The sequence below is a fragment of the Anomaloglossus baeobatrachus genome, chromosome 8 (genome assembly GCF_048569485.1).
Source record: "Anomaloglossus baeobatrachus isolate aAnoBae1 chromosome 8, aAnoBae1.hap1, whole genome shotgun sequence".
NCBI classification, from domain to species: domain Eukaryota; kingdom Metazoa; phylum Chordata; class Amphibia; order Anura; family Aromobatidae; genus Anomaloglossus; species Anomaloglossus baeobatrachus.
In genome coordinates this window covers 255,404,592-255,428,295 of record NC_134360.1, presented here as the reverse complement: position 1 = coordinate 255,428,295, position 23,704 = coordinate 255,404,592, and the positions used below count along the sequence as shown (strand labels likewise).

Here is a 23,704-nt window from a genome sequence, read left to right as displayed (position 1 = left end):
ACAGTGATGGGCGCCCTTGCCCGCATTATGGTGAATACGGCTGAGAGATCACGGTCATTTATCTTGTTACTTTTTGTTCATCTTTTCTAGAATGATTACAAAGCTTTATCTGCGAATATGCTCTTTACACTCTTGGTAAGTATGAGATTTTTTTAAATTAAGTTATATTTTATTCACCTATATGGCGCTATTAATTCCATAACACTTGACAGACATGATCATCGCTGTCCCCATGGAGGCTCACAATCTACCTTCCCTATCTGTATGTCTTTGAAGTGTGGGAGGAAACCCACCCAAACACGGGGAGGACATACAGACTCCTTGGAGATGTCCTTGGTGGGATATGACCCCAGCATAGTAAGACTGCAGTGTGAACCACTGAGCTACCGTGCAGTGTGAACCACTGAGCCACTGTGCAGTGTGAACCACTGAGCCACCGTGCAGTGTGAACCACTGAGCCACCGTGCAGTGTGAACCACTGAGCCACCGTGCAGTGTGAACCGCTGAGCCACCATTCAGTGCGAACCGCTGAGCCACCGTGCAGTGTGAACCACTGAGCTACCGTGCAGTGTGAACCACTGAGCCACCGTGCAGTGTGAACCACTGAGCCACCGTGCAGTGTGAACCACTGAGCCATCGTGCAGTGTGAACCACTGAGCCACCGTGCAGTGCGAACCACTGAGCCACCGTGCAGTGCGAACCACTGAGCCACCGTGCAGTGTGAACCACTGAGCCACCAGGCAGTGCGAACCGCTGAGCCACCATTCAGTGTCAACCACTGAGCCACCATGCAGTGTGAACCACTGAGCCACCGTGCTGCCCAAGTAACTTTTCTCAAATACCAAAAAATAATATCATTTGGAAGAAAAGATGATAATTTTTGAGCAATTGTAGTATAGCGGATGGAAACGTCTTTGTCTGGCTGTTTATTACCATTATTATAATGGTTCCTACAGAAGAAGCTCAAAATAGATCTATTTATAAAGTGTGATTGTGTGCGACTTAGTAATAAGAAAAAGAGTATATCAGAAGTAAATCATGGGTAACCATAACCTCGACCAATAGGAATGCATCTATACCATGTGAGGCACTTTACAGTTGGAGGAGGCTGGTCACATGGTCTGGTCACATGGTCTGGTCACATGCTCCTCCATCAGAAGCCATTTTCTTGACAGATGAATAATGGTAATACGACACTACAGATTTTTGCAGGAGATGCTCAGATAATGTGTCGCGGGCGGAGGAGGAGACGCCGCGCTCTCCCAGTGCTCGGGTCCGGCTGCCGCTGCGGCTGCTGCTGCTGCTCGGTGGCTCGAGCGATGGGCCGGATCCCAGGGACTCGAGCGGCGCTCCGCGCCCGTGAGTGAAAGGGGATTGGTTTTTGGGATAGTTTATTGTCCGTGACGCCACCCACGGTTGTGGTGATTTGTTGACACCACCGCTGCTCTGTATGGGGATCCCGGGAACTGATGGTATGGAGCAGCTAGATGTTAGTTCTCCCCTCCGTGGGTAGGGGGTAGTTGTCCCAGGGCCCAGTGATGAGGTGGGTGATGCAGGGCTTGGTGGGGTGCAGGGACGCGGGGGCAGCGCTGTGCCTTGCGGCACTGTGGTACTCAGCCTGAGACGATGACACAGTTCTCTGTAAAACACACGGCTGGAAAGACGGTTCCCACGGACGGCTGCACTTGCTTTCCCCAGTAGTTGACGGTGACGGTCCCTTTACCTGCACCTAAGATGATGATGGTTTCGATGGGTTCCCACCGGTAACCCGCTCCCCGGCTTGGATATGGGCCGGAGGAGCCCTACTTTGCCCGCAGGCGCTGGCCCTGAGAAACTGGTGCCTTGGCGGTGGCGGTGTCTCTCTGTAACGGTTGGACTGTTGCCTTCAATCGGGACTTGCTTGTTGGGAGACCCAGAGGTCCCCTTCACTAACGGATTTGGCAAATTCATGGCGACTCCTAGCCTTGCCGGGATCCGAAAGGCCCCTGCCACTGGTGCTGACTGCTCTTCGTATACCGCTCCGGTACCGCCGGGCCACCACCCGTCCGCGGTCCTTCCAGCAACCTCCAAGCAGTCACCCCTGCAGACAGTCACCGCCGTCTGCTGACCTTGCTGTCTCAGTCCGGGGCACACACCCGGACCAGCTTCAGGCTTTACTAACTGTCACTTTCCCTTTACTTCAGCTTCTCTTCTTTGCTCCTCTACCACTTCACTTCCTTCTACTTTCACTTCCCTAACTTCACTGCCTGTGTCTCCCGCCTCCAGGGCTGTGTACTCCTCGGTGGGCGGAGCCAACCGCCTGGCCCACCCCCTGGTGTGGACATCAGCCCCTGGAGGAAGGCAACAAGGATTTTTGGTTAGCCTTGGTGTTCCTAACTGGGGTGTAGGGTGTGGTGGTGTTATGACCTGTGACCCCTGGCTTGCCCAGGGCGTCACATTCCCCCTTAGCAAAATGCAGACCGTCCGCGGGCTGCCCGTCCAACACCGGTTTTATTTTCTGAAAAATATATAAAAGAAAAGGTAACATAATACAACTTATGGCATCATCCCACATCGGGAGGTTCGGTACTTAAACGTTGCTAAACATTAAACGGTTGCGGCTGCCGCTCTCTCCCACCCAAGTAACCTGGCCCTGATGCTGCCCCTAAAACCCAGGCAGCACCCCTTGACCCCAGTCCAGCACAAGTTACCCGAGCAGGATCTGTCCTTCCCCTCCAGAGGGTAGCCACCGGTTCCTGTGGTGGCTGGGCCCCAGCCTGCTCCACTGCGGGTCCTCCCTCCAACCTACCTCTCCGGAGGCGGTTACGGTAGCTGCACAACATATTTATTTACAACCCACTTAACGTTTGTGGTTGCCCTGTGAGTTCTCAGGCCTGTTCATAGAAGTTTCTATGCAAAACTTTTCAAACGGTCCCCACGGGGACAACGGTGCCGGCAACGGCCGGTTTCCAATCACGGTAGATAATCAGGTAAATCCTCGGTAATCATTTTTCATTTTCAAAACTTTTCAAACTTGTAAACATACTCAGACTGGTGTTCCCAACGGGGACGGTGCAACGGTGCTCCGCTGCCGTTATTCCGAGTCCTCAACATCACCTGAGGGAGGGGGCGCGGCGCTCACACGTGACTCCTGGCTGCCCCTTAACTTAGCGTCCAGCGCGAACCACCCCCTCTCCCCACAGTGCCGGGTGTACTGCACGATGTCGCCCGACATCAGGTTACGACCGGGATGCTCCTCAGGCAGGTGGGCATTCACATCCCGCCGGGCTATAAACACTTCGGCCTCCAGGCCCGGTTCATATATAAACCCATAGCCACGGCGGACATCAAACCGCCTCACCTGCCCTTCGTACAGCGGGCCCCGGACACAGAACGTTGCCTGACGGAGGCTCTCTTTTTACTGGATTGCACGGGCCACCAACTCCGCCTTCCTTCTTTCCCTCTCTTCAATCTCCGGGCCCAACGGTACCGGCTCCCTGTCCCAGTACGGCGCTGCTGCGAGCTCCGGCGCACGGGTCGGGCCCCGCGAGACCTGTTGGACATTGCCCACTGCTGGTACTCTGGGCGTCAGGTCCGCAGTGACTTGGCCTTAGACGCTGCCTTGCATCGGCAACCCGGCGCAACCTCAGCCGAGGTGTGGGGGATGGGCACAGGGGCTTTCCGCAGTTGGGCCTTCGGCACGGAGCGGGTCATCGGCTCCGGCTCGGGGACTTTCTCGGGGGACGCCTCCGGTTCGGTTTTCGGGGCTTTCCATGGCAGCACCTCCGGTCGACTACGGGCTCCGGCTACAGGTCGGCCCGCCTGGGCAGGCATGCTGTGTATCGCTACCAGTTGCGGTGGTAGCGGGCCTAGTGGCGGGGTCACGGCTTCCGAGACAGGTGGCGAGGGAGGCAGCAGGGGGAGAGGGTTTGGACCGGGTCCCGCAGCCGCGATGACCGGCCCTTCAAGGGCATCGGGGCGTGGGTCACTCACCCTCCCTTCCTCCGCTTCCTCCTTGCGTCTCCGCACAGTCGCTATGACGTCCGCCATGTCGGTCTCCCACTCCTCCATGAGGAGCTGCATCTTGACCTTCAGCCTTTGGTAGAGCTGCGCGGTCCGAATCTCCACCCACGCCGCGGTTCCAGGCGCGGGGGCTACGGTGCTGTGGGACGGCATGAACATGTCGCTGGCGGCCTCTCCCAGGAACAAGATGGCTGCAGGGTCCTGGCGTCCCTGCTTTTATAGCCGCGCTCACATGCGGCCAGCCGCCATTCCGTCTCCCTTAGCCTCTTTCCGGACCCTCCTCTATTGGGGCGGGGTTTTGGCCTTCGCGCCTCTACTACTCGAGAAGACGCTCGAGCGGGAACTTTTCGCGCCAAAGATGGCGACTTCTGAAATTTTCCGGCCGGATACCTCCGGCGGTCACAAGGCGCACCTCTACCCAACGGCAGAGCGGTAAGATCCTGTTCGTGACGCCAAGTTGTCGCGGGCGGAGGAGGGGACGCCGCGCTCTCCCACTGCTCGGGTCCGGCTGCCACTGCGGCTGCTGCGGCCTGCTGCTGCTGCTGCTCGGTGGCTCGAGCGATGGGCCGGATCCCGGGGACTCGAGCGGCGCTCCTCGCCCGTGAGTGAAAGGGGATTGGTTTTTGGGATAGTTTATTGTCCGTGACGCCACCCACGGTTGTGGTGATTTGTTGACACCACCGCTGCTCTGTATGGGGATCCGGGAACTGATGGTATAGAGCAGCTAGATGTTAGTCCTCCCCTCCGTGGGTAGGGGGTAGTTGTCCCGGGGCCCAGTGATGAGGTGGGTGATGCAGGGCTTGGTGGGTTGCAGGGACGCGGGGGCAGCGCTGTGCCTTGCGGCACTGTGGTACTCACTCAGCCTGAGACGATGACACAGTTCTCGGTAAAACACACGGCTGGAAAGACGGTTCCCACGGACCGCTGCACTTGCTTTTCGCCAGTAGTTGACGGTGACGGTCCCTTTACCTGCACCTAAGATGATGATGGTTTCGATGGGTTCCCACCGGTAACCCGCTCCCCGGCTTGGATATGGGCCGGAGGAGCCCCTACTTTGCCCGCAGGCGCTGGCCCTGAGAAACTGGTGCCCTGGCGGTGGCGGTGTCTCTCTGTAACGGTTGGACTGTTGCCTTCAATCGGGACTTGCTTGTTGGGAGACCCAGAGGTCCCCTTCACTAACGGATTTGGCAAATTCACGGCGACTCCTAGCCTTGCCGCGATCCGAAAGGCCCCTGCCACTGGTGCTGACTGCTCTTCGTATACCGCTCCGGTACCGCCGGGCCACCACCCGTCCGCGGTCCTTCCAGCAACCTCCAAGCAGTCACCCCTGCAGACAGTCACTGCCGTCTGCTGACCTTGCTGTCTCAGTCCGGGGCACACACCCGGACCAGCTTCAGGCTTTACTAACTGTCACTTTCCCTTTACTTCAGCTTCTCTTCTTTGCTCCTCTACCACTTCACTTCCTTCTACTTTCACTTCCCTAACTTCACTGCCTGTGTCTCCCGCCTCCAGGGCTGTGCACTCCTCGGTGGGCGGAGCCAACCGCCTGGCCCACCCCCTGGTGTGGACATCAGCCCCTGGAGGAAGGCAACAAGGATTTTTGGTTAGCCTTGGTGTTCCTAACTGGGGTGTAGGGTGTGGTGGTGTGACCTGTGACCCCTGGCTTGCCCAGGGCGTCACAAATGTCCAACCCCGTAGACAGGAAAAAGGACGGAATTCGGCACTTAATCAGATAAGTGAAAGTCACTCTTTATTTAGGATAATGTGCCGGAGACTGGACAAGACACTATACTAATGTCAAACTAGGCAAATTCTCGCCACTGTTCCAATCTGATGCCCATGGGGTCAGGGCTAAAGCAATCTCCTGGAGAAACGGCCCTGCCCAGGACAACGGAGCCTGGAAGTTCAGCCGCGGCATCTCTGATTATTGATGTGCGTCAAGTTGATGCAGCAGAAGAGAAAACCTCCGGAGCATCATGTCCCATACACGATATTCTCCTTATAGCATTAGAGCCGGTCGGGCAGAGACTCTTTGAGAAGCAGAGGCAGGTCTTGAGAGCAGAAATGTGGATGACAAGCACCTTCTTGGTGAAACTTGCTCCTCCCTTTGGAATCAGAAACAAATTCCTCCATTTTGCTCTCATCGCATGAGTCTAAAAGCAATGCTCTCCAATAGTTATTGCTTAGTATTATGCCAACAATAGCCATGTCAATCCACAAGCAACGAATCCCACATTTTGCTAAGCTGTGGAGGAGCATGTCAGTCCACTCACCCTGCCTTTTCCTCTGACTGTTGGTCATCATGGCCGGCATTGATATTGATATCACCACAAGTGCCTCGTCATGAATCAGGCGTGTCTGACTCCAGCGCAACCCCTCATCATCAAGACCGGAGTGACGGCTTATACCAGACAACTGAAATGAGTGACACCGCTCCGAGTCCTTTACATCCCCTCACACCGCGCACGATAAAACCCCTCATCCTGCAGACACCACTAGGGGGAGCTCAGTGCTTTTTGTAGCTACAATTTATGCTGTAAAAATTTACATGAAATAAGATCTTGTGATGACTGCGGGAAAATACTACTGCTATATATATATATATATATATATAGCTTCATAGCCGTGGTGTCTGCCTCTGGGAGTAAGGGGCTGAAACTAATATACTGTGTGTATATATAATATATATATATATATATATATATATATATATATATATATATATATATATATATATATATAAACAGCTGCAGATGGATTCATCAATCAACAGAAAATACACCGTAAACAACATAAAATGCCGTTTTCACATACACTGACGGTTACTCCATATAACAAGCGACACACGCCCAGAACATCAGGGTAAATTATTAAACATTCTTTACCTTTTACAATTATTTGGAGTCTCCATTGCTATTTTTTCAGATTTCACTGGAAGAATATTTTTTACGCTGCGTTATTTTTCATACTGAATGGCATAAAATAACATCCAACAATGGGATCTGTCAGGTACTAATGGGATCTGTCAGGTACTAATGGGATCTGTCAGGTACTAATGGGATCTGTCAGGTACTAATGGGATCTGTGACCATGTACTGTTCTGTTATAAAGACAATCCATGACGCGAGTGTAAACAGAGTCATAGCATTACTATAAATGCAGGAATAGTGCGGAATGTTACACAAATGTTATATTTTATTTATTTGTATTTCAGAAACAAGTTGCCTGCTTTGGGGATGATGCTGCTGGAACCCGAGGTGCATTGGTAGGAAAATATTTCCTTGTTCTGTTCTCAACATGTCTACAAATGTTTAATACAGTAAAGAATATGTTTGTAATTTAATACATGTTATTTATATAATTACATTTATTAGAGGATGATTCCTGGTATTGTTCTGTGACCTCTGCAGATCTCATTGTGCAGAGGGGGCTGTGACCATAACTAATTATGATGATAATGAGCCGACTGCAGAGATTATCCAATGTAGACAAGTTATCATCTTTCCAGAAAGTAGGGGTTAAACTATTGATCGATGGGCGTCCGAGCACTGGGACCCTCACCAGCCGTCAGAATAGGGCACTTTTATCCAAGTTAGATTGGAGAGTCAGAACAAAGGCTTGAGAATCTCTCCATTCATTCCTTAAGGGGCTTCTGAGTGATGCATAGATTTTTCCGTCAGCCCCATAGAGAATGAATGGAGCAGTGGAGGAACATCTGACATGCCACTCCATTTGGAAATGGGGATAAGAATTCTCCATTCTGCCGATTAGTCAATGAGGGACCGCAGTTGGTCAGACTCTGGATGTGAGAAAAGTAGCAGCATGCTGCGATTTTCTGCCGTATCACTTGCACCCATACAAGTGAATGGATGAGAGAAACATCGGACTACACTCGGACGTTATCCCAGTGCAGTGCGATTTACGCAGAGGCTGACAATGGAGGAGATGGGATTAACCCCTCCCTCTCCTCCGCAGCGCCCGCCCTCAGCTTCAGAGCTGTGACTTGATTGCAAGATCGGACCACAGTCGCATGACACTCGGCTCACGCTCGCAGCAGAGCCTGAGCCGGGGGTCATTAGCATATCGCATCCATTACTCTCGCATCTACTGCCATACGCTCGTGAGTGCAGCCTAATCTTCAGAAAAGAAAAAGTGTAAGGAAATGTTGACATTCAATGGCCAGCGTGAAACCTGCAGAATTTTATTTATTTTTATAGATTGTGACCTGAAAAAAAAATGTTGTTTTGTAAGTAACTTGATGATTGCCAAGGTTCCCATCATTTTTGAGATTTGAGGGGATTAGTGATGAGACCACCGGCAATCAGAGGGGTATCACCTGTCACGTGGAGAGGTGGTAACTTCCAAACCTGGTGCAAACCTTTCATCATAGAACTTTATAAAGAATTATAGATGTGACATTGATGGAAACATTTTCTTTAAGGGCAAGCTACAAATCTGCAAACCACAGAATGCTTGTGCTGGAACATTTTGCAATTGATTCCACCCTTTGCATTGCAGCAAATGAACAGCTGATTTTGCTACAGATTTGTCATATTTACAGCACAATACGTGGCAGACGTGCCCAGCTAGCTCTGGACGTGGCCTTAGAAATGCAAAAGAAAAGCAAATGAAAGACCCTTGGTCAAATCCTCAGCATTTTCACTGAAAAGACTTAGGGGTACTGTACACGTTGCGACATCGCTACTGAGATATCACCGGGGTCACGGTTGTTGTGACGCACATCCGGTGTCGGTAGCGACATCGCAATGTGTAAACCCTACGATGAACGAGCGCAACACAGTCAAAAATCGCTGATCTGTGTCATGTCGTTCATTTTCATAATGTCGCTCCTGCTGCAGATATGATGTTGTTTGTCGCTCCAGCAGCACCACACATCGCTGTGTGTGAAGCCGCGGGAACGACAAACATCTCCTTACCTGCGTCCCGCCACCAATGCGGAAGGAAGGAGGTGGGCGGGATGTTATGTCCCGCTCATCTCCACCCCTCCGCTTCTATTGGCCGGCCACTTAGTGACGTCGCGTTGACGTCGTGGTGACGTCGAATGCTCCTCCCCCTTGAAGGAGGGATTGTTCGGCAGTCCAGGTATGTGCGTGTGAAGCTGCCGTAGCGATAATGTTCGCTACGGAAGCTATCACACAATATTGCATGTGCGACGGGGGCAGGTACTATCACGCTCGACATCGCTAGCCGATGCTAGCGATGTCACAATGTGTAAAGTACCCCTTAAGGCTGTTTTACACGCAACGACATCGCTAATGCGATGTCGTTGGGGGTCACAGAATTCGTGACGCACATCCGGCCTCATTAGCGACATCGTTGCGTGTGAAGCGTACGAGCAACCTCTAACAAGCAAAAATACTCACCTTATCGTTGCTCGTTGACACGCTGTGCAGTTCCCAAATATCGTTTCTGTTGCAGACACAGGTTGTTCGTCGTTCCTGCGGCAGCACACATCGCTATGTGTGACACCACAGGAACGTGGAACATCTCCTTACCTGCGTTCACCGGCAATGAGGAATGAAGGAGGTGGGCGGGATGTTCGTCCCGCTCATCTTCGCCCCTCCGCTTTGATTGGGCGGCCGCTTAGTGACGTCGGTGTGACGCCGAACGAACCGCCCCCTTAAAAAGGAAGCGGTTCGCCGGTCATAGCGACGTTGCTAGGCAGGTAAGTAGTCTGACGGGTCCGAGCGATGTTGTGCGCCACGGGCAGCGATTTGCCCACGACGCAAAACCGACGGGGACGGGTACGCACGCTAGCTATCTCGCTAGCGAGATCGCAGCATGTAAAGCAGCCTTTAGAATGCTGGATAAGGGTAGAATCAATGACAATGTATTCACTACTGCTATTTTTGTGGCATTTTTCACTTGAATCTAGTTGAGATTATGCTGGGTTTTTTTTAATAAAACCGACTTTATTGAAAATAAATCTTCAAACATATACAATGTATAAAGTCAGATGCAATTTTCGGACATATAAAGTACAGCTTTGATTATGCAAATTATGAGACAGTGTTTTCTTAACTAACCTAACAGGTGTAGAACTCCCACAATTCCCCCCCCCCCTTCCCCAGGCACAAGATATAATTGTAGTATCCTCTTAAATGAGCCTAACCGGTGTGATACCTGCAAGGAGTTGTCTCATATACCAGTCGGTGAATTGGAAACATTCGTGTATCGATTGGCGTATTGAAAGTGGTTGTGTATCGATATAGTGTGACCATGTGAAAAAGAAAAGTTCTGTTCTTTTGTCTTTGTGTAATAGAGATTCAGTCCATTCCATTTGAAATAAGTAATTAATCTTTCTGGATATAAAAGTCAAAGTGGGGACCGTACCTTGAGCCCATAGATGGAGGATGCTTTTTCGGGTAGCTGTGGCCCAAATAATTAAAGTACGTCGTTGTCGAGCAGAAGGTCCACTAGTCTGATTTTGTGGCAATATATTAAATAGTGCCCATTCAGGTGATAGTGTAAAAGAAATATTAATCGTAGTATTAAGGTAATCATAAAGATGTTCCCAAACCTCTCGGATTTTCGGCCGGAGACAGTGATATGTCTGCTGGAGATCAGGAGCATTTGGGACATGAGGAATCACCTCCAGAGGACATCTTGGATTTAACTTCAGGTGATATGTATGTAACGGGGGCAGGGGGCGCCTCGAGGGGTGTAGTCGTGGTATTCTGCCCTAAGGGCGACAGGCCGACCCCCGGCCCGACCGTCATTAGTAAAGCAGGAGTGTTTGGTGGGCAAAGTGTGAGTGGCAGGGACACATTCATATCAGCACCTTGGCTCTCCGCAGCGCCTTTCTCCTTCGGCTCGCCGGCTCCTTTATCATTCGCAGACAAGAGTCGTTGACAGGCGGTTGATAAATTAAACAACAGTTTATTGAACAGTCTTTCCATGCTTTGCTTGCATCCAATTCTTAGCAACAGGTTTACATCAATCCTTAAACACTTTCCTCCGGACACTTTCCTTCACCTGCAGGGGCCAACGTGCTACCCCCCGATAGCTGCACTCCGAACCGGTTTAGTCAAGCCCTATCTCAGGGGTTTCTCAGACTACGGAGTGGATCCAGTACATGCTACCGGTTCAGGACAAGTTCCAAGTTTTCCCAACCTTCCTCAAAGGTCTCCTCTGTTTCTGTTACAGGCGTTCCTGTTTGACCTTCACTTTTCTTATCAGCTCCCATACTGACTCTCTGTCATGTCCCGTCTGACTGAGCTCCGGCCCTGCATCCCGAGCCCATCCCCCAACTAGGCTACACTTCTCCTCCCTCCCTGCCACTGTTACCAGGGGAACCACCCACTCTCTACTGACACCTAGCGGGGAATCTGTTTACTACCTCGCACAGCAGATAACATTTTATCATTACTGTTATACACTTAATAAACATTCACCACCGCACCGTGTGGCGTCTTCAGGGGGGAATTCTCCTTTACTGCTCGGGGGTCCGACTGCCCCCTTACATGTAGGCTCTGGAATATCATAAGAGCTATTGTAGTGTAGCTATCATATGGTAGTATGGAATTTAGGCGGATTGTGGCTTTTATGTCTGATAGCGTATAGTTAGGGAGTTGCGAAATCCATTTACCCGGCCCCGGAGATGAGTCTGACCAAGAAATGTGTGGTTTGATAAAGCTGTGGTTTCTTGATCACTTACATAAATGCTTTTGAACTTTTGCGATTCCAATGAGTTATTTACAGAACCTCCTAAATCCCATTTCTTAGCCACTCCTTATGACTCCTGACATATTTGTAATATGGAAAAAGGGTCAATAATATCTTACTGTTTTGCGCCTGTAGCTGCTGCGCTGTTACCACCGGCTTTGTGACAATCTACTAAATGTTTGTTAGGAAAATGTAGACGACAGATGCAAAGTGTGCACCTAACGTGACCCCTATTTTACAGGAGAACGTGGTTGCGTCATTGGGCGATGCCGCTGTTCCTCTACTGCAGAATGTTGTTGCAACTGTGATTGTAAGTATTTCTCAAATTACTTTCATACTGAATTGATATCTCTATTTACTCATTTTGGTATTTAACGTGTTGTCTTATGTGAGACGATTTTGGTAATTATGTTTCAAGAGATAAATGTTCCATGGGCCACTGTTTCCCATGGAGAGGTGGGAAGGAGGCAATGGAGGAGGGTCTCTTGGTTTTCGGTGTGAGGTAACGGACCATTAGATAATCTGGCTTGAGTGGTATTGGGTGGGAGACATCAGGGGGAGGCAGCTGAAATGACAGACTAGACAGTGTATATAGGTAGGTAGATGAAACAGGTAAGTACAGGATAAAGTAAATGATTACTCCAGAATTGTAAAGGTTTTTTTCATATTCTACATTTTTCTCTCCGAGCGTTAAAAAAAATTCCTTGCAGATTTTAATCATCAAAGCATTATTTCCAAATCTGCAGCATGTCAGTTCCTTCAATGTTTTTGCAGTTTTTTACCCATTCAAACGAATCGGAAAAAGTTTATGTAAAAATGCTTAAAAAAAGTGCATATTTTACGCATGTTTTTTTTTACCCACACTAAGGTTATTATTACTGCAAAAAATCTGCTTCAAAAACTCAACATGTGCACAGACCATAAATCAGAAGGGAGTTTGCAGCAATATACAATTTATCCAGAAGTGGTAAAATACACGACCGAGAGCAGAAATAGCTCCAGGAATAGGACTCCTGTGTAAATAGAGAAAGACGCTGTCCCATAACTGGTCACTACTGGCCCAATCTAAGAAACTAAGAGGGTCCCGGCCATCAGATCTTAGATAATTAGACTTATGACTGAGCTGTCTCTTCAAGTCGCTTTTCACTCCGTCTTTTCATCGTGTTACCTACAAGATAAAGATTTTCAGTTATTTTCCAACATCAAGCGTTTTATCCTTAGAGATATATGGTACACATGCAGCTGAGGTCCTGTGACGTGTAACGTGTTCAGAAGCATTTAGCTGAATAATTAGTTTTTACACTTTCATTATGGTGCATGTGTGTCGCCCTGGGCAAGCCAGGGGTCACAGGTCACAACACCACCACACCCCACACTCCAGGTATGCACATCACAGCTAACCAGAAATCCTTGTTGCCTTCCTCCAGAGGCTGATGATTCACACCAGGGGGTGGGCCAGGTGGTTGGCTCCGCCCACCAAGGAGATCACAGCTCTGGAGGCAGGAAGTACCAGGCAGTTAAGCCCGGGGAGGGCAAGAGTAAACAACGGAGTTGAGTGAGGAGCAGAGAAGAAAAGTGGAAAAGGAGGAAAGCAAGAAGTGGTGACAGAGCAGAGAGTGTGCAAAGCCTGAGGGCCCAGCTTTGTGGAGGGCCAGAACAGCAAGGTCAGCGACGGCGGTGACTGTCTGGAGGGGGACCGTTTGGAAGTTCCTGGAAGGACCCCGTTGGCTGTGTGCCCGGTGGTCTGGAGCAGTGTTCCGAAGGACAGTCAGCACCAGGGCAGGGGCCTCTCGGACCCCGGCAAGGCTAGGAGTCGCCAAATTTGCCGAATCCGTCAGTGAAGGGGACGTAGATCCCCCAGCAACCAAGTCCCGATTGAAGGCAACAGCCCAACCTGGAACAGAGAGACACCGCCACCGCCAAGGCACCAGTTTCTCAGGGCCAGCGCCTGCGGGCAAAGTGTAGAGCTCCTCCGGCCCAGATTGTAGTCGGGGAGCGGGTAACCGGAGGGAATCCACCGCTACCATCAGTCAAACATAGGTGCAAGGAAGAGGGACATCACCGTCACCTACCGGGAGTCTGTGGGACCGTCCTACCAGCCGTTTGGTTTACCGTACAAACTGTGTCCGTGTCTCAGGCTGAGTGAGTACCACAGTGCCGCAAGGCACAGCGCTGCCCCCGCGTCCCTTCGCCCACCAGGCCCCGCACCTCACAACCCATCACCGGGCCCCGGGATCACCAACCCCTACCCACGGAGGGGCAACACAACACCTGGCTGCTCCCCTTCACCATCCCCGGGATCCCCGTCCAGAGCAGCGGTGGTGCAATCACCACAACCGTGGGTGGCGTCACGAACTATAACAATCCCCACACCCAACAAACCCCCTTTCACTCACGGGCGAGGAGTGTCGCTCGAGAAAAACCCCGGGATCCGGCCCACGGCTCGAGCCACCACTGAGCAGCTGCCGGACCCGAGCAGAAGGGGTGAGCGCGGTGTGCTGACACCCTCCTCCCCGCCCACGACAACTTGGCGTCACGAACAGGATCTTACCGCTCTGCCGTCTGGTAGAGGTGCGCCTTGTTACCGCCGGAGGTATCCGGCAGAAAAATTGCAGAAGCCGCCATCTTTGGCGCGAAAAGTTCCCGCTCGAGCGTCTTCTCGAGCAGTAGAGGCACGAAGGCCAAAACCCCGCCCCGAGAGAGGAGGGGCCGGAAAGAGCTAAGGGGGACGCGATGGCGGCTGGCCGCATGTGAGCGCGGCTGTGGAAGCAGGGACGCCAGGACCCTGCGGCCATTTATTGGTTCCTGGAAGAGGCCGCTGCTAAAGATGCTGAGTCCGACCAACAACACCGTGGTCCCCGCGCCCGGCATGGCGGCGTGGGTGGAAGTCCGGACCGCCCAGCTAAGCAGCCGTCTGCAGGTCCGCATGCAGCTCCTCCTGGAGGAGTGGGAGGCCGACATGGTGGAAGTGGTGGCTGCTATGTGGAGATGCGAGGTGGAGGAAGGTTTGGAGGAACGGGTAAGAGACCCACGTCCCTGTATTCCCGAGGGATCGGCCGCTGCGGCTGAGGGGCCCGGCCTACACCCGTTCACCCTGCTGCCTCTCCCGCTACCCGCGTTAGCTGCTGCTGCCCCGCCACTAGGCCCGCTACCACCACCACCGGTAGCGGTACCCTGCCAATCCTCCCCGGCGGACCGACCTGCAGCAGAAGCTCATGACCACCTTGAACCGCTTCTATGGAAGAAACCAAAGGCTGAGGCCGTCAGCAAAGATGCACCGGAGGCACGGCGGGGATGCAGCTGCCAGGAGGCAGAGGAGGCCATGTCACAGCGGGGTCCCTCATTACTGAAGGTGCCGGTCGTAGCCGACACGGAGGGACTCTGGCTGGGTCCGTCCCCCGCACACGCTGAACCAGAGCAAACAGAAAGTGCTCCCGGCTGGGAGCGACGGCAACAGCAGCTGCGCAGGGAGATCGATGCCCGAGAGGGGTGTAGAGCGGATGTGCATGCCCGCATGAATATGGAAGAAGATCGCCTGCAGCGAGCTACCATTGGGGTCCAGAGCGGTGCACCATGTGAAGGTGGCACTAGAGCCCCACGAGTGAGAATGGATTGTTAAGCCGCAAAAGGGCAGCGGAAGCCCGCAGCACCGTCCCCGTTGGGACCACCTGTTTGTTGTTGAAAGTTTGAAAGATGATAAGTGAAATTACCGAAGAAGTCACCTGATTTGTTTGTGATTTGCAACCGGCCGGAGCCGGCACCGTTGTCCCCGTGGGGACCGTTTAAAAATGCATGGGAACTATCCATGGACAAGCCCGTGAACTTGCAGGGCAACCACAGACGTTAGTGGCTTGTAAATATGTTGGTTACCGTTACCGTTTTCCGCAATGCCGCCTCCGGAGAGGCAGGTTGGAGGGAGGGCCCTGAGCAGAGCAGGCCAGGGCCCAGCCGCCAAAGGAACCGGTGGCTACCCTCTGGAGGGAAGGACAGATCCCGCTCGGGTACCGTGTGCTGGACTGTGGGTCAAGGGGTGCTGCCTGGGTTTTAGGGGCAGCATCAGGGCCAGGTTACTTGGGTGGGAGAGAGCGGAAACCGTAACCGTAAACCGTTGCAACGTTAAAAGTAAATGTGCCTCCCGTCTTGGGAAGAAGTTATTAAAAATGTTATTCATGTTATGTTTAACCTTGTTACCCCTTTTTCAGAAAAATAAAACCGGTGTAGGACGGCAGCCCGTGGACGGTCTGCATTTTGCTAAGGGGGAATGTGTCGCCCTGGGCAAGCCAGGGGTCACAGGTCACAACACCACCACACCCCACACTCCAGGTATGCACATCACAGCTAACCAGAAATCCTTGTTGCCTTCCTCCAGAGGCTGATGATTCACACCAGGGGGTGGGCCAGGCGGTTGGCTCCGCCCACCAAGGAGATCACAGCTCTGGAGGCAGGAAGTACCAGGCAGTTAAGCCCGGGGAGGGCAAGAGTAAACAACGGAGTTGAGTGAGGAGCAGAGAAGAAAAGTGGAAAAGGAGGAAAGCAAGAAGTGGTGACAGAGTAGAGAGTGTGCAAAGCCTGAGGGCCCAGCTTTGTGGAGGGCCAGAACAGCAAGGTCAGCGACGGCGGTGACTGTCTGGAGGGGGACCGTTTGGAAGTTCCTGGAAGGACCCCGTTGGCTGTGTGCCCGGTGGTCTGGAGCAGTGTTCCGAAGGACAGTCAGCACCAGGGCAGGGGCCTCTCGGACCCCGGCAAGGCTAGGAGTCGCCAAATTTGCCGAATCCGTCAGTGAAGGGGACGTAGATCCCCCAGCAACCAAGTCCCGATTGAAGGCAACAGCCCAACCTGGAACAGAGAGACACCGCCACCGCCAAGGCACCAGTTTCTCAGGGCCAGCGCCTGCGGGCAAAGTGTAGAGCTCCTCCGGCCCAGATTGTAGTCGGGGAGCGGGTAACCGGAGGGAATCCACCGCTACCATCAGTCAAACATAGGTGCAAGGAAGAGGGACATCACCGTCACCTACCGGGAGTGCAGGTGCAGCCGTCTGTGGGACCGTCCTACCAGCCGTTTGGTTTACCGTACAAACTGTGTCCGTGTCTCAGGCTGAGTGAGTACCACAGTGCCGCAAGGCACAGCGCTGCCCCCGCGTCCCTTCGCCCACCAGGCCCCGCACCTCACAACCCATCACCGGGCCCCGGGATCACCAACCCCTACCCACGGAGGGGCAACACAACACCTGGCTGCTCCCCTTCACCATCCCCGGGATCCCCGTCCAGAGCAGCGGTGGTGCAATCACCACAACCGTGGGTGGCGTCACGAACTATAACAATCCCCACACCCAACAAACCCTCTTTCACTCACGGGCGAGGAGTGTCGCTCGAGAAAAACCCCGGGATCCGGCCCACGGCTCGAGCCACCACTGAGCAGCTGCCGGACCCGAGCAGAAGGGGTGAGCGCGGTGTGCTGACACCCTCCTCCCCGCCCGCGACACATGGATTACAGCAGAATAACAATAATAGTTTACCTAGAAACTGGTTGAATAGTAAATTATACCGAGCACCACACAATGTAACAATGTGATTTCACTACAGGGTCTTCTTCAGGAGCTATTCCCAGGAGGAATGCCTGGTCTTGGATGCGATTTGGTAAGTGTTATTATTTTATACAATTTGTCGCCATTTCAAAGCTAATTTCTGCTATATATGTTTCCCCTCTGTTACCATCAAAATAAATAATCAAATATAGAAATTAGAATTGTACAAAATAAAAGACTGAAGAACCATTACGTTGTATAGTGTTGCATATAATGCCGGCTTTCTGGACTCGTCAGCTTTTGTCATTTCCCGTGCTCCGCATAATATAACAATTCTGGAGACTTTTCTCGAGCTCTGCATTCTGCCATTCTTCCGTGATTCCTCCCAGAAATGTAGGACTTCATTGACCCCTGGGAAGTATCAGTTATGGGTCTCCATTCACTTTCTGACATAGACCAATAAACGCCAGTCTTGATGAAGGACACTGTGGAGTTTGATGTTCCTGATTCATTAACAGTTGTATGTCTTTTAATGAATAGGGCTTGTCTGAAAAGTGGTGAGTGCCTCCGTGCGTCTCGCCCCAAATATTACGCCAGTCAGGGATTGGAGTAAGATTTCTGATTTAAAGGGGAGGTTCACTAGTTAGTATTCATAGGCACATCAATATTATGTTGAGAAACAAGGTTTCTCTCAAATACCTTGGGTTGTCAATAGTTGCCTGTGAGTGGCGCTATTCTCATTGTGTGACCCTCCCGCTGGGCTTTTTGTCCTGTCACGTCAACTTCCCATTGAACTGACATCACTGAACCAGGCTCCAGTCTTCCTGAGCCACTGGATTGTGGGTGGTGTTTCCCCGCTCAGCACAGCCCGGCATCTCCCTCCTTCACTGCAGAGCGCCACATACAGGAGCGAAGCTGGGCTGTGACTAGTGGTGAAATGTCGCCCTCAGGCCAGTGACTCAGGAAAACTGGGACCGGCAGCGGTAATGTAAGGTCAACAGGAAGTTGACGTGACATTGGACATCAGAGGTCACAGAGCCCGGGATGTCACGCGATGGGGATGAGTGGAGCACAATAGCGCCACTCACAGGCAGTATTGGCAACACAAGATATTTCAGACAAAACTTGTTTCTCAATATAATATTGATATGCTTATGGAAACTAACTAGTGAACCACCCCTTTAAGGAACACCCCAGCTCATCATGAATTAGGCAAGCTGTGGTATCACGTCCCCATCCTGCCCCGTCTCTGCACATTTTGATGGAACTGGGAAAAACTTGTGGTAAAACACCAAAAGTTGCAACATTTTTGAGCAAACTCAAATTGTGCAAATATTTTATGACTTAAAGTGTCACAGATGATTTCTGTCAAAAATACACTGATAAATTTGGGTCGTTGTATATCATGCGGGTTTTCTGGGGTCACAGTATTAATTCCCTATTTATGGTGTGGAGAATTTTATACAATTTGTTTTTCCCTATAAGCCAAAATGATACAAACAGGAAGTTGTCTTTGTAATAGGTAAATATTATGAAGTTGCTGTAAATGCAATTCCCTAACATGTAACCTGTCCTTGAATGGCGCATTATTGCTATAAATTACAGGTAATGCAGAAATTGCCAGAACTTTGCTTCTGTCTTGAAAAGCTTCTGCAGAAAGTGTAATTGTTGGAAATTCAAGGAAACTTTGATTTATGTAACAAATTGCTACTATGCATCTTATAAATGTCTTTTCATTACTTTCCTTAAATATTTACTCCGGGTGTCTTATTTGTATTTAGATGAATATTTTCAGTGGAGGAGTAGGAGGCCTTGCTGGAGGAGTAGGAGGCCTTACTGGAGGAGCCACTGGAATAGTAGGAGGCCTTGCTGGAGGAGCAGGAGGTGTTGCTGGAGGAGTAGGAGGCCTTGCTGAAGGAGTAGGAGGCCTTGCTGGAGTAGTAGGAGACCTTCTTGGTGGAGCCACTGGAGGAGCAGGAAGCGTTCTTGGTGGAGGTCTTGGAGGAGGACTAAGCGGCAGTGTTGGTGCAGGCGGCATTGCTTCAGGCGCTGGAGCCGGCAGTGTTGGTACAGGCACCGGAGGCGGCATTGTTGGAGGCACTGGAGCCGGCAGTGTTGGTCTAGGCTCCGGAGGTGGCGGTTCTGGAGGCAGTCTTAAAAATCTCGCAATTAAGATCTAATCCTTTATCACAAACCTGGTAAGTTGTGATAAAATGTGTATACAAAAAATGCTCAAAATGAAAGTAAAGCACATCTCTCTATTAAACCATTAATTATACATTGCCCATCAGTGAAATTGCAGCACCTAGAAGGAAAAGTATTGGAATTACAAAACTCACAGGATTTATAGACATGTTAATTCTATACAATCTATGAAAAAATGGAGACGAAATCATCAAAACATCTCAAATTATTTAGCATTGAGTATGAGCGCCTCATGTAGAAATCCCTGCACTTACAACCTCTGCTGCTGTCAATGAGGTTATTAACCCCTTAATGACCAAGGACGTACTGATACATCCTTAGTTGCCTCTCTCCAATTACCATGGACTCCGGCAGAGAGCCTGCTGTATTCCCCGCACATGTTTGTTGTTCTGATCAGTAGAGATGTGCGGCTAACAGGCTTGGGTGGATCTCAGATCCACCTGCACCTGTTAACCCCTTAGATTGTGCTGTCAAACACTGAAAGTGCGATTTAAAGGACCGCAGCAAGGATGGCGCTGGTCCCCGCCACCATCGGCGGCCCTGTGACGTGACTACGGGGTACCATAGTGTTGCCATGGCAGTGTGGGGTCAGCTGATGACCCCTGATGCTACCATGACTCCCTTCCTGTGAGAGCCGACAGAGCGCCAGCACTCACAGGAACACTGCATTTTCTGATCAGAGGGATGCTGCAGCATTGCTCTGATCAGCAGAAGCGCTCGCACTGTGGAGTCATAAATTCCCCTAGGAGGACTAGTAAAATCAATAAAAAAAGTTTTAAAAAAATCTAAAAGTTCAAATCACCCCCCTTTTGCTCTATTGAAAATAACTTCGGGTGACCTTGGTAAGCACTTCACTTGATCCGGCTCTCCGCTATCATTGTGTATTGACCACCTATTGGGGTTTCACTTTGTTTCTTCCCGTCTTGAATAGTCTTTTGCCATTAACTATATTGATTAAAAGTTATATGTTTTAGGGATTTTTTTACATGGTCTTTACTTATAATTAAAAACGCCAGTTCAAGGCAGAAAATATAAGCCATTGCTGAGCTCCAGATCCCAAAAAATGAGAACGCTACAGGCCTCGAAAAATGGCAACAAAAGCAAAGTTCCTTTCTTGGATAAATTTCTGATTTTTTTCTTTGACCACTTCGATAAAAGTAAAGGTATATATGTTTGGTATCTACGAACTGATACTAACCTGGCTAATCATACTGATAAATCCGTTTTACCATATAGGGAACATGGTGAATAAAGAAAAAGCCAAAGCCATTGTGCAATTTCACTTTTTTCACTATTTCTCGTAATTTGAATTTTTTTTTTATTGTTTTCCAGTACACTGTATGGTAAAATAGTGTCATTCAAAAGTGCAACTCGTCCCGCAAAAAATAAGCCATCATAAAGAAATGTTGGGAGAAAAGTAAAGTTTTGGCTCTCGGAAGAAGGGGAGAAAAAAATAAAAATTAAAAACAGAAAATATCCCCGGATCAAGGGGTTAATGGCTGTTTGAAGAATGTTCTATCACGCTGAATGCACTTGGGAAAATCATCAAGCTCCACTGCTGTCAGCTGCCTTTGCTATTGTTGACCAGTGGAGTCCCAGACGTGCTCAATAGGAGACAAGTCTGGAGACGCTGCAGCCGTGGTAGCACATTTAGGTCCTGCAGAATGCTCATAGTATCATGGACAACGTCATGTGCCCAGTGATCATGCTATTGAAATGCCTCTATCAGAGATTGGCAGCAGCATTTCAATAATAAAACAGCTGTGAACAGGTCTCACTTTGGCCGTGCCTGTAAGGGTGTGTGCACATAATGTGTTTTTCGGGCGGAAATCCAACAGAAAAAGGTCTGCAAAACCTCCACAAAAATTAATCTAGTGCTCAGTGATGTAAAACTGACTTTGCTGTGCACATGTTCTGTCTTCTGCTGCGTCTTTTACCAGCTTCAGTGTTCGGAAGCTTTGAAGAAGAAAGAAAGCAGCGTGTTCCTTCATTGCCGGAAAGAATAGAGCAAAGTCACTTCAGGAAAAAGTCCCCCGGCGTCTCCTGAAGCTGCTTTGCCCCGAGAATCTCGGTGGCTGGTAAAAGTCATTGTGTGCACATATCCCTATAGGCAGATGCTTGGTCCGGAGCGAGATCAATTCCCGAGCCCGTTCCATGCACACGATGCGATCACATGCCGTAAATTTAGAATATGCGGTCATCATCGTGGAGTTATAAGGGCTCCTGTTTGTTTTTGTTTTTTTTTTTTTAATCAATTCTGAGAAACTCTATATATTCCAAGTTTTCAGTGCAGATCCGTTATAAAATACCATGTCACTGTGTAGAGGAGTTACACGTGACCCTATTACTGTACTTTAGTTTTTGGAGTCCTTCATTTGTTGCACATATAAAGTTATATTATCCTGGTCACTTTTCACACACAATATATGCGTTGTCACTAGTGATGAGCGAGCGTGCTCACCACTGCTGGGTACCCGATCCAGCCTCAAGCATCTGAGTCTGAAAATGCTGGAGGTTCCCATTGCCTTCCATTACACTCGGTACAAGCCGGTGCTCGATGGAGTATCGGGCAGTGCGATCACGCTCGCTCATCACTACATGTCACCAGTTTTTCTAATTTTCATCACTCGTTATGGATTCCGCAGCTCCCTGATCAGTTTATTTAGGGAACGTCTACACAGGTCAGACGCGCGGGGTCTATTTTCTATCCAGAGTTTTCAAATGGAAAATATTCTACAAATCACAGGATTTTATGAAATTTCGTCTTTACTGTGGAGAAAACCTGCCGGGTAAAGTGACCGACGCTGTGGATTTCTCATCTACAGTCTGTGAATTTATGCTGCGGAAATTCACAACAGATTTCACAATTTATAACACAAAGATTGATGTCAGCCGTGTCCATATTTCTGCAGCTGAAATCGCAGTTATATCCACACAACGTAGTGCAGATTTCATTATTCCTGCTCCGCTCCGACTTCATAATAAAGACCAGCCGAAGGGTTAACAGACAATTGCAATATATGAGCCTACACGAGTATACACCATCAGATAATTATATTACAACTCGTCTTTCTAAATAATTTGCACTACAATCATGTAAGAATTTCTTATATTAATGCGGAAATATCTTTTTTCTTTTTTAGGGTCATTGGACACAAAGCGTAGAATAGAAGACAGCATGCAATAAAAAAAAAAAAAAAAGAATAAAATCATTTGATTATTTTTCTTGTTTTAATGATGATTCAGAAAACGTTCTATAAATCTTATGTTTCATTCAATCAATAAATCATTTGGAAATCTAAGTATCCGTGAGTTTTCTAACAACCTGTGCTTATTGTCAGCCTGAGATCTGGTGAATGGTTGCTTCTGGCATCTGGAAAAGCTTCTTCCACATACACTGTCCCCAAAGATGCAGGGGCTACCCCATGGTTCCAGGTTCCCAACAAACGGTGTCACTCCAGTCCCATCAGCAACACAAATCCCAACTAACACCTCACACATGACCTGTTAGACACACCAGTGGGTTGGTCTAGCTGGAATAGGGCCACCCACCTAGGGGTCAGGCAGACTGGTGGGAGGGGGGACAGACAGACTAATGACAGCTCTCAAAGAGAGAGGGGCTGGAGTGTTACCTCCCAGGGAGCTAGACAGAGCAACTGCAGTTGGGTCGCAGACAGTGGTTCGGGACCGGAGGAGTCGGGGACCTGTCGCAGAGACATTGGACAGGGGTGTAACGGACATAGTCATGGAGGACGGTCAGCAACACAGAGACCCAACAGAACAGACCGGTACCGAGCACGACGAGGTACAGGACCCTAGATCAGGAACCGATTCAATGTCCTGATAATTAACCTGGGAGGGAGAGTCTCTTTATGAACTTCCCTAAGAGCTCAGAGATTGAAGGCATCAGCACAACGAGGGGGACATGGTTTTCCAGACAAAAGCAACCCACTGAAGTCCCAAGTGCCAGCCATCAAGAGCACAGCTACACTACACATAGTGAGTGAGGTGCCAACAGCTTCAAGCCAAGGGCCAACAACAAACAACTAAATTGTGCACGGAGGCAGGATCCGGATCACTAAGTGACACCATTAAGAGCGGATACCTGGACGTGTTCCCTGCTGCGGCAGCGGTACTCAGAGACTTTGGTTTATTCACAGTGTGTGTGTCTACTTTATAGTTCAATAGGATAAGGCACTTCCACAATTATAAAGTTCCGTATATGGGACCGGAATGTGAGCACACACAGGGAGACACTCTCCTGCTGACTCACCATAATACCGCTGG

The 23,704-nt window shown here is 50.0% G+C and overlaps 1 protein-coding gene across 2 annotated transcripts in view; it reads left to right on the top strand.

The window, feature by feature from the left end:
- Positions 1 to 22,719, top strand: part of LOC142249544 (uncharacterized) — a 44,895-nt gene extending 22,176 nt beyond the window's left edge. Inside the window, exons 9-15 of one of the 2 annotated variants that reach the window (XM_075321212.1) lie at positions 91 to 135; positions 7,217 to 7,267; positions 11,930 to 11,998; positions 17,271 to 17,324; positions 18,994 to 19,285; positions 19,337 to 19,410; positions 22,561 to 22,719. In XM_075321212.1, the coding sequence (XP_075177327.1) occupies positions 91 to 135; positions 7,217 to 7,267; positions 11,930 to 11,998; positions 17,271 to 17,324; positions 18,994 to 19,285; positions 19,337 to 19,392 (567 nt within the window). In that variant the 3' untranslated portion in view covers positions 19,393 to 19,410; positions 22,561 to 22,719. Of the gene's footprint in view, positions 1 to 90; positions 136 to 7,216; positions 7,268 to 11,929; positions 11,999 to 17,270; positions 17,325 to 18,993; positions 19,411 to 22,560 lie in introns of both variants that reach the window. The other variant, XM_075321211.1, reaches the window with a different exon arrangement.
- Positions 22,720 to 23,704: the final 985 nt, after the last annotated feature.